The 11,897-nt window shown below is 39.5% G+C and overlaps 1 protein-coding gene across 2 annotated transcripts in view; it reads left to right on the plus strand.

The window, feature by feature from the left end:
• Positions 1–4,050, plus strand: part of LOC111191138 (CDKN2A interacting protein) — a 7,566-nt gene extending 3,516 nt beyond the window's left edge. For both annotated transcript variants that reach the window (XM_022665134.2, XM_022665135.2), the window contains exon 4: positions 1,396–4,050. In XM_022665134.2, the coding sequence (XP_022520855.2) occupies positions 1,396–1,976 (581 nt within the window). In that variant the 3' untranslated portion in view covers positions 1,977–4,050. The remainder of the gene's footprint in view (positions 1–1,395) is intronic.
• The last annotated feature ends 7,847 nt before the right edge of the window (positions 4,051–11,897 follow it).

An 11,897-nucleotide genomic window follows, 5' to 3' on the forward strand; every position in this document is an offset into this window, starting at 1 on the left:
TATTAGCTTGCGGTTCATCTCACATAGCTTGTTTTAACACGGCAAACACACAGAATACAGTCCAATATACTCACCTCTGAACGGTAAAAGAGCTAGTGCTGAGGTTAGCGGTTAATGCTAATGCTTATAGTGCTGCACTTCAGTGGAGTGGCTTTACTGCTCCTTAATACCTGACTGGTAAAATTTATACATAAAGCACACTGCCAATTTTTGGGAAAATGAAAGGATTTTAATTTAAATAAATACAGTATGTTTTTTGTTGTTTGTGTGTGTGTGTGTGTGTGGGGGGGGGGGTGTTAATCATGGTGAGCAATGGCCAAAAATACTGTTATCGTGATATCATATTATTTCCTTTTTGCTACATAATCAATATGTGGTGTCAAACATGAATATTTTTATTGAAACTAAACACCCACTTCATTAATCCACATGGTGGCGCTTAAGTCCACTGAATAAGGTAAACCTTCAGTGAAGAATATTGGTTGTTAAGCTCTGTGAATCTGACACTAATAAATCCATAATTCCTGATATTTGCTTATTTAGGAGTATTTTATCCTCTTCAATAATACACTTTGTCCCACCTGAGTCTGTAGGCACACCAGTAGTGTGTGTGTGTGTGTGTGTGTGTGTGTGTGTGTGTGTGTGTGTGTGAGAGAGAGAGAGAGAGAGAGAGAGAGAGAGAGATTGTGTCCTGTATTGCTGCCCTCAGGGATTAAAGCTGAGTTTTGGTTATTATACTGGCTGGCTTTGTGTTACTGGTATTGCTGTGTATTATAAATGTGATGCGCTTCAGTGTGTTATTATCATACATGGATATTTGCATGAATTGGATCATTTGAATGCGATGATTTATCAAAACATCCATATTGAGAAAAAAACAAACACTCATGATCTCAGTCCGTGATTGGTCAGGACGCTTACAGCACAAAGTAAAGAGGGTTTATTTACATATCACGTAAAACTGTATTTATTAATCTTATCTGTCCTGCTGTTTATTAATTTATCTATTAATCTGTGTGTATTTTTGTCTGTCTATCTATCTATCTATCTATCTATCTTTCTGTCTGTTCATTTGCCTGACTTTGTCTCTGTCTACTTATCTTTACCTCTCTGTTTGTCTGTTTATTCACCTGTCTCTTTGTCTGTCTGTCTATGTATCGGTATTTTTATCTTTACGTTTCTTTCTGTCTGTCTGTCTGTTTGCCTTTCTCTTTGTATGTTTGTGTGTCTATTTATCTGTCTAATTATCTTTACGTTTCTGTCTCTGTCTGTCTTTTTGTCCATCTGTCTCTCTGTCTGTTTACTTGTCTGTCTCTTTGTCTGTATGTCTGTCTGTCTATGTTTAGTTATCAGTGCAAATATTTTACACTTGTTTTCTTTTAATGTTTCCTGCAGGCCCAGATGCCGAGAGCTGTGTTAAGAAAGGCAGAACTGGCCCAAATGACACTGAGAGTAAAGCTGCAGAGCGGAACAGCGGACGTCCAGTCGCTGCCGCCGCCACTAAATCTGGCCCCCCGCCGGGGGCCGTCTCAGAACAGCAGCCTTTTTTCAACCGTCTTTACAAAACCGTGGCCTGGAAACTGGTGTCTGCTGGAGGTTTCGGACCCAACCTGGACCACTTTGAGATCCTGCGTGCCTGCGTGGAGTCCTGCAAGGCCAACCTCAGCTGCGTGTTCGTTCCACTGAAAGACATTCCCGACCTGCCCGCCGGCTGCACACAGAAGGAGGGCCAGGTATGCGAACTGCGCTGCCAGACTGTCTACATGGGCACAGGCTACGGCCGCGACGACTGTGCAGCCAGGGCCATGGCCTCAAAAGAGGCCCTCAAAATATTCCAAGGCCGGAAGGTTACGGTGAAGCTGGCCCGGCGCAGGTTTCGTGGAAGAGACGTGGAGGACTTGGTGCTGCTGGATGAGCAGCCACGAAGCTCAATTCTGCCCCCTGCCCTAAGCTATCCTTTCCAGGCTGATCAGTGATCAGTAGTGCCAGTAAAACTGCTACCATCACACGTTAACCTCATGTTATGAGTTTTACCTTTTTAGAATTACTCTAAATTGCCAGTTTGTTGGAAACACCTACATCGCGTAGGCAATCATTGGCCATTTCATTAGAAACAGCTGCCATATATATGTGTTTGGGCTACAGACAGAACATGTAAACCTACAAAGTGCACCTGTACTGGAGAAGCTCTCAAATCTGTGCAAAGTTGCAGTTGTATACCAGTTGGCCGTAACATTAACACCACCCCTTTGTTCATGTAATCAGCTCCACTGATCATAGAGTACACATTGTATAACAGACTGAAGGTCTGTATCTGTTTCTCTGTTTACTTTATTATCCTCCTTTCACCCTGTTCTTCAATACTCAGAAGCTCTCAGGACCACCAGTGTTTATTTATTTTTTAAACACTGTGTTTAATCACTCACTGTCCTCCACTCTATTACACACTCCTACCTACAGCTGAAACACCCTGTAGATAAAGTAAAGTCAGATAGAGAAGCGCTGAACAGTTTGTGTTTTTCATCCTTTATTTCATCAGTGGGTAAAGTACGCCGCCCACAGGACACCGCCTACAGGACACTGCTCACAGGGCGCTGTCTAGATATTTCTGGTTGGTGGCCTATTCTCACTGAGGTGTTTAAAAACTCCAGCAACTCTGCTGTGTCTGTCTTTGTTTTTTAATGGCCAGAACTACCACTGAGTAAAAGGAGGATAATAATGTATACAGTGAAACAAAAGGACTACAGTCTGTAATTATTTATAGAACTAGGAATTGCTCTTTCGTGGTGGAGAGTGAGTGTAAAAACAAGAAGGTGGTGTTAATGTTATATCAGTTTGTTTAGAACTTGCAGTTACTCTATACAATTAATATTAGGTTTAGAAGGAAAAATGGATCAGTTTTCTAAGCGAAACCATAAGATAAGGCAAATGAAACAAATGCAAAGCTGTTTTTGTTGCAGCCTCATTTCTGTAAATGACTTTTGAAAGGCTGCTGTTTTATTATAATTTTTTACATTTTATATCAGTGCATTGCATTTGCTGTATCTATCATCCGAGTGTTGTCTTAACCAAATCAGCAGAACTCCACCCGACAGCTGCCAGTTCTCATGTGAGTATTTCTGTAAGGCAACACATAATTCAGATTATTTCGCTCAGATTGGATTTATCTTGATGACTCATTCATTACTATAAGTGACTGTATCTGACTGATGTATGCGCACATGAATGTGTGTATGTACATCATCTCTGGTTTTGCTGTGAGCTGCTGGTGCTGGTGTTGTGATGATTTCTGACTTCCCTCAAGAATCCCTCAAGAACGTGATGTTCTGCTGTTTGTTCGAAGGAAAACATAAACATTGTACTAGTTGTTCATAAACAGAAACAACAGGAATTGCCTGCACACAGGAAGTGCAGCTCAACACTGGTTCTGACTGCTGACAGAACAAAGCACATTTATAAAGCCAAAAAATATACATGCAATCTGATCTGAGCATACACATTCATGGCACTTTAAATCAGATGTATTTCATTCTAGAAGCCCATATTGAGGTGTCTCTGATTTTGTGCAGAAAGTTTGAATTTAATTTAAGATCTGTGTCACATTAAGAAAATCAGATTTAAATTCCTTCAGCCTGGAAATATAAAAAAAAACTAAAGAGATCACACTCAGTACAGAATTAACTTCATTACAGTACTAAGCTTAGGTTCATGTGTGTGGTCCTTCACAAATTTAGAGGTTCTCTATACATTTCCAGTTTAAACTGAAAACAGAAAGGTTGTGGTTATTTATTTGCTATTTTACGGAAAGTCATGTCTCTAAGTGTATATGATTTTGAAGGGGCAGATCTGAATCTGTAATAAGTTATTAACTTTAGGGCTGTATTAGTTACTGGCTTTCTATTTGAAATCGGTTTTACAGGCTTGTTATTGTGAATGTGTGTCATCACTCTAGGTTGGTTTGAAACGCTACTCATTTATTGTTTCTGCAGCTCTTTTTCATTTGGACTCCTTTTAATTCTAACATTAAAACTTTACTTCTCTTTTCTTGAAGTATTGATTGATTTGCATCTTCACTCAGTCACATGGTGTACTCTGTGTTTACTGCAAGTGTGTGTGTGTGTGTGTGTTTTAAGCAGTTTATAACATTGTTTCATATATTAAATACTGAATTTGTCTGATAACAGATCAGAATTAAATTCACTTTTACCAAAATGAGCAAGGTGCTAAAAAAAACACCCAGCTAGGGAAAAACTGAGACAAGCTTAATCCAGTAATGTTTGCGTTTAAGTGCAGTATGGAGAAATAGAGCTTATTCAGAATAATGATTAGCATACACTGCATGACTTTGAAAAGACTCTGGAAAGACTTTTAATAGAGGAAAGTCTGAAGCCTCTCACATCTAAAGACAATCACAGACTTTTTACTCACACACTTATAAAGACTGGGGATCTTGCAGAGTCAGAATTTCTAGGTGCAGCGGAGGTGTTGAGGAGATCCTTTTTGGTGGCCTTAGGATAGCATCCCTGCGCTGGAGGGACCATGTCTCTCCGCTGGCCTGGGAACGCCTCGGGATTCCCCCGGACAAGCTGGCCCAAGTGGCTGGGAGGAGGGAAGTCTGGGTTTCCCTGCTTAGGCTGCTGCCCCCGCGACCCGACCCCAGATAGGTGGAAGAAAATGGATGGATGGATGGATGGATGGATGGATGGATGGATGGATGGATGTGGACACACCCCTGGTTGAGTGAATGAAAACGTTCCTGTTCTTGCCTTGCGGCTTCCTGTAGCTCTCCTATTGGTTGTTGACATTGTTCACATCAGTATTTGCGTGAGCCAAGACCTACGATAATATTAAACACGGTTGATTTTAATTTAACACGGGACCAGAAAAAGACTGACTTAAACTTTCAATCCCAACCTCCTTACACTGAATCATTGAGATGACTCGACCGCAGCTCGACTCTAGCAAGACTCTCATGATTTTATCCTGACACTGGAAATTTGTCAGCGACAGTGAAATTACTTGAAAATCGTTTGATGAATAGTCGACATACGTGTATACATATGCTGAGAAATCTAATTACTGACATAATCCATCTCTCTTTATCAGACATCTTAATCAGATTTCTAGGGCCCTAAATCAAGCTGCGTGCTGCACAGCTGATGGCTCACTCATAGATGGTTAAAATATGCCCTAAGTGCCCGACTGGCTGCCCTTCTTCTTTTGGGGAAAAAGAGATTGAGTGTCCCCTCTTACAATACATGACAATGTTTCTCTAGATCAAGACATTTTGGTAATGTGTCTCAATGAGTTCCATCTATGGAGGCCTCTCCTCCCTTCCTGTATTTAAGGGTCTCATTATAAAGTGCCTTCTATGCCACCCCTAATACATGGTGTCTCAGTGGCTGTTCTTTCCAGTGAAGTAAATGAGATTAAGTGCTGTATAGCTGTTCTTTTGCCTACACAGTGTAGTTGTAATATAGTAGAATAGAATACATAAGCCAGTGTTGGGTAGAGGAGTTTAAATGCCTCAACACCACAGTATTGAGCATCAGAACTGTGTTCTCTGGAACCTTAGAGCTCCATCCAGAACTTTTGGGACTTTTGAGTCTGGGTGGTCTTAAACTAATCATCCAGTATCAGTTCCTGACCTCACTGATGCTTTTGTGTAAGGCAAATCCACACAATAATGTTCAAAAGGGATGCAGAAGGTTTGTTTTTTTACTATTTTTACTATACTCTTACTATGTGGTTGTCCTGTGATATGTGTTTTAAACATCATGGGTAAACGGTTAAAAACAGGGTCTTTAACATCAAAAGACCCTGAGCCTGGACCATATACAAGTGAAGTCAGCACTGTATCTCTGACAGAGAGAAGCAAGTAAAGACAGCTTAGATCCAAAAAAAATATATAAAAATACAGTACCTACACTCTAAAAAGTAATTCAGTGTTTTAGTCAGGAGAACTAATATTATTAAGTTGAGTAAACTTACCAGCCAGTACAACTTAATGAAATGAGTTCAGAGAACTTCAACCTGAAAACTTAAAAATGTTCATTGAGCCAGTAAAAAAAATGTGATTTGAACCAACTTTTTGTAACTACACGTGTCAGTGCTCTCTCTACAGTGTTCACACAGCTTTCCCATAAGGCTCATGGCACCATATATTTGCATATACCATCTTTGTATTGTCTGTTGGCCAAAGCTACCTTATCCTGGGTGTGTAATGGTATAATATATGTGTTGATTGCCAGGCCTCAGTGTTGTAGTGCTGTAACAGTTTGTTGGCTTTGAGCTACAGAGTTCCCTCTTTACGGAGTTTACTCCTATACTGCTCCAGTATTATACTGTCAGTATTTGCAGTTAAATAATAATAATATACTAAATATATTGAGAATGCCTGTGTTTATTGAGTTGTACTGGCCGGTAAGTTTACTCAACTTAATAATATTAGTTCTCCTGACTAAAACACAGAATTACTTTTTAGAGTATAGCAATAGCAAACACATGCACATGAAAAGAAATCAATGAAGTTGATGGTTGTGAGTTAAGTGGGCTGTGACCTTTAAAAATAAACCATGATCCAGTTTAAAGACTTTACAGAAGAGTAGAGGCTTTCATTGGCTGGATGAACTCCCTGCTAGTCCCCTTGATTTCAGAAGAGATGTTTACTAGATGTCTACTGGGTCTTTGAACAATGCCATTAAGTTAAAGAAAAGATTATTTTTCTACTTATAAAGAACCTTATCATCAAAAGAAGAATGTTAGTGGACACCCCCTCTAATGAAGGACTTCAGTTACTTTTAACCCCACCCATTGCTGACACAGATGTAGAGAAGCCAGTGGAATAGGACTCTCTGTTACAGTTTTTACAGCTGTTTACACACATTTTCCAAGCTTCGTGTCTATTTTTCACAACTCTACACACAAAACCCACAATTGCTCACACAAAATGCAAAATGCCTCAAAATGACACAACATTCAAAATGTCATCAACACATCTCAAACAAGCAATGACCTCACATTGCCAACACCTTTGTCATAATATGACATTTTGGATTCATCATGCACACACTGTTGATCAAAACCTAAAGCTCTTCTTTCATTTATAGGATTCTATGTTTATTTCCATACAAAAGTGCAGAGAGAAGGTGAAATACTTACAACACACATAAACAGTTTTCAAACCCAAAATATTTATTTTTTTCCAAATCATTTGCTGCTGTTAATACAATATTTGTACAGCGCAGAAAATAAAATCCACCCTCCACATAAAGTTGGACAGACACCAAACACATGTCTGAAAAAGCTGGGGGTGTGGCTGTGGTGAGAGTATGGGTTGGGAGGTTAAGTGTGTGTGTCTAGGCTTCATCTCTCCTCCGGGCTGGATCTGGCCACTATACTTCATCCACATCGCAAGCTATGTCCTCTCTCGCTAAACACAGAGGAAAGAACCTCCTTGCGTGGCGCATCCATCCTTGAATAGAGGCAACATCAATGTCGCCACATGTTTCCTCCATAGCCTCAAGAAGTGGAATGCGAGCATAGGGACGACGATCATATACCCGCCAGCGCCAGGTGGAGAAGAATTCCTTGTCTTGAGAAAAGGCGAATATGGAGGCAGGTACAGAACAGAGAAGTGAGGATGGGTCACAAACCAGTTCTGGACCAGATGTGCCCGATGAAAACTGACATTGTCCCATATGACCACAAATCTTTGTTGATCTAGATTCTGCCGACCTTGGATAAGAATGTTGAGAATTGCATTCAGAAAAGTTATGATGTGAGCAGTGTTGTAAGGACCAAGTGTTGCAGGGTGATGCAGGACACCGTTATTGGTAATGGCGGCACACATTGTAATGTTTCCCCCACGTTGTCCTGGGACATTCACAATGGCCCTTTGACCAATGACATTTCTCCCCCTTCTCCTGGTCTTAGTGAGGTTAAAGCCCACCTCATCTATATAAATATACTCATGGCGGACATTTGCATCTCATCCATCTCCAAAATTCTCTGTAAGAGACAAGAATATATATTTACACACATGTGCACAACCCAACAATCTTGATAAGTCTAATGAGTGCATACATCCACAAAGTCATCATGCAGGTTCTTCACTCTGATGCTGTTCCTTTCAAATGGGACCCTGTATAGCTGCTTCATATCTAAGTGATTATTCTGCAGGACACGATTTGATAGTGGACAAGCTTACTGTGTCGATGTTATGAAAAACAGCTGCATCGTTCACTATGTGGTGCTGGATCTCGTGGATTCGAATGGCATTATTTGCTAAAACCATATTTATAATCGTGGTCTCACAATTGTATGCATTTTACCGTTGTGCTGAAATAGTTATTATGTTTATATGAGATAGCTGCATACCTGTTCTCATTTGGGAATGTTCAGATTATGGCTGTCACCGTGAATCGACTCAAGTTTGCCTGGACCCGCAGTCCAGCCTCTCTCATGGTCAACCCATGGTTGATCACATGATCAAACAATATAGCCCTAATCTCATCTGAGACAGCTCTCCTTGCTTCCCTTCTTTGCCCTTTCCTCTTCCCTGTCCAACTCGTCCTCTTCCTCCCCGTCCAACTCCTCCTCCTCGAACCCGAACTCCTCGTGGATGTCCTCTGCCTCTACCAATTCTCCCGGCTCTCTCTTTGTTGTCATTCATGGTTCAAATCAGACATCTTAAGCAACATGAGTTAGGAAGTTGGACATCATGAATTATATCCTGACCTCACTAATGCTCTCATCACTGACTGCAATCAAATCCTAACAGCAATGCTCCTTTGCATCCATATCCATATTTCATTTAGTAAAAAGTCTTTCCTGGACAGTAGAAACAGTTACTCAAACAAAAGCAGAATAAAAACTAGTAATACTCTTAATTTCAGAACAGAGATTAAACAAGTAGCTGTTCCATTACTTTTGTCCATATAGTGTAGTTCTGGAGATGCAGGATGATGGAAAAATAGACTGTTGTTTTAAGTAATAGCAGAAGATGCAGAAGTTTTGCTGAGGTTGTTTGATGAAGCACTTTTCTCACACTATGCCTGAAGCATCTGCAATTCCTGCTGCTTTTTCGCGTCTGTTTTTGACCCGTAATTGTCAAGTAGAGTCATCGTCTTCAGAGCATCGACGTATTCAGTCAGTGTGACATTTAAGAGTTGCGGGTTTGAGTGCTTAGTCACTTTGTGTATTTCATTCTCACCATTACAGCTGAGCAGATTCCACACTCCTCTCATCACCTGGTACCAGCAGGAAAAAGCTGTAAAATATTAGCCCACCATTTCAACTGTCAGCAGTCCTCACACACTTCTAGGTCGAGTGTTTTCTTCAGATAAGCCCAGAAAACCCAGTGTGTGACTGGAATCACGTCCCAGACATGCACTGACGTCCTCCGGCCTCCTCTGGCACTTTGTTAAATATTAATAAACATAAATGAAACTAATGCGGAGTGAAGGCACACAGTCGGATGGCTCGTTTGATGGACAGCTCAGGCAATTTAGAAGTGTGTCCTGGAGCTCAGTTGTGTGCTGCCCTCCATAAATGGGTAGCCTTGGAGGTACACCTCGTTTTGGGCTGGGTAGACTGTGTAAACATTTTCCAGCACACTTTTATGAGTCTGATGAGTCAGAAATATCACAGATTTCACAAAGCACCATACTAGGCCCTGTGTCTGAACACACACTCATTCATGCAATTATCTAATCAGCCAATAGTTAAGGCAGCACTGCTGTGAAAAAGTGTTTACCCCTTCATGATTCCTCCTTTTTTACATGTTTTTTACTCTTTAGTATTTCAGACCATCAAACTAATTTAAACATTAGTCAAAGACAACACAAGTAAACACAAAATGCAGTTTTTAAATTAATGTTTTTATTATTAAGGGAGAAAAAACAACATGTCCTCTTTGTAAAAGTGTTAAACATAATAACTGGTTGGGCCACTCTTGGGCCACACTCCAAAGTCTTTTCTTAAGACTGGCTGGTGTGTTTTGGATCATTGTCCTGCTGCAGAACCCAAGTGCGTTTCAGCTTAAGGTCAACAATGGGCAAATATATTTACTAAAAAATTTCTTTGCTAGAGAGCAGAATTCATGGTTCCATTTATCACCGCAAGTCTCCCAGGCCCTGAAGCAGCCAAACAGCCCCAGGCCATCATCACACTACCACCACCATGTTTTACTGTAGGTATTGTAAATGCATCGTGCTGCTCACTAATCTTGAACCTCAAAGTTCCCTTCACAGGCGACAAAGGTCTTGAATCCAAAACTTTTCTTTGTTGTTTTATTTTTAACTTTGAACTTCGTACATACAAAACACAAAAGATGAATTCCTAACTGAATAAAGTTACATTCCTGTTACAGTAAAGCCTTGAGGCTTCTGGAGTCTTCTATGTGTCATTACGCTTTTATAGTGGAGTTAGTAGCCAATCAGATTACAGCATCACATTAAAGCAATTACAAAATCTACAAATATTTAGAAATATAGGAATGAAACTAAAACTTCTGTTAAATATTAACTAAGTATTAATTCCACATCAACAATATACAACTTTAACCAAACCAAAGGAACGGCTCTAACAGGTATGTGCTTTTTGTGACATACACCTTTCAAAAAGTTCAACTTTTATTCTCGAGAGTACACAGAGTATTTTACCAAAAGTCTTTGGGACCATCAAGATTTTTTTTTTTAAATTAACATATGTTCTCTTGTCCAATCACTTTTTTTTATGGTGGAGTCATGAACTTTGTCCTTAACTAAGGAAAGTGAGGACTTCAGTTGTTTGGATGTTGTTGTGGGGGAGTCGTCTCTGTGGGGTAATTTTGGTCAGCTGGCAACTCCTGAAAAGGTTCACCACTGTTCCACGTTTTTAAATGTTGTGGAAAATGCTTTTAGCTTTTGAGTAACTTTGGGTCTACTTCACTTTGTCAGGCAGGTCCTATTTAAGGGATTTCTTGATTCAGAAACGGTGTGGCAGTAATTAAGCCTAGGTGTATCTAAAAACCTGAACTCAGGTATGACAAATCATAGTTCATTTAAATTATGGGTAACACTTTATAATAAGGGTACAAGTCATGACATTAATTAAGGGATTCATTAAGGATGAACTCATCAGTAAGTAAGGATGAATTAAGCAGGAACAAACATATTAATAACTGCAAGGTTAAATTCCTCACCATTAACTAATGTGTGTATGAATGAATGAATATGAGGGTAATGAAGGCTTTGTACACTATATGAATATACCAGTAATTAATATGTTAATTAAGCATGTGGTTTTTTAGTTCCATACTTTCATATTTTATAGAATGAAAACATTTAAAATCACACATACAAAAATACACTTATATTTTTGAGTATACAACACAGACACCTGCATGTCCATCCTGTCATCTTTTCCAGAATGCTGGCACTTCTATTACTACTGTATATACATACCTGTAGATGACTTACTGCTAATTCCAATAAGCTTATTTGGCAGGAGAGTTTAATACTCTTTATTGTTTTTTTGTTATGTCATATTTATTTGTAAAAGCAACAAAACATCTGAGGCTGTTACATTGGTAAAAGGGAAAATAGCACATCCTTTAACTTGTTTTTATATGTGAGTGCATTATGTTATTTTCCTTCGTGTATTTGTAATAATTAATAAGTTATATAAACATGACTGAAAGTGATTGTAAATGCATTATATGTTAAGCATTTATTGCTGATACTTCATAAGTAATATATCATGTTTGTGGACCCTAAAGTAAAGTCATGAACAATTCCCTCTTTATTACTGATGAAATACTGCCAAATATATCTATGAGTTTCTGTAGCATTCCCATTAGAATAACGGCGTGAGTCTTTACTGATGATTCAGTGACAATTTATTGCCGACAAGCT

This window comes from Astyanax mexicanus, chromosome 23 (genome assembly GCF_023375975.1).
Source record: "Astyanax mexicanus isolate ESR-SI-001 chromosome 23, AstMex3_surface, whole genome shotgun sequence".
In the NCBI taxonomy this organism is placed as follows: Eukaryota; Metazoa; Chordata; class Actinopteri; order Characiformes; family Acestrorhamphidae; genus Astyanax; species Astyanax mexicanus.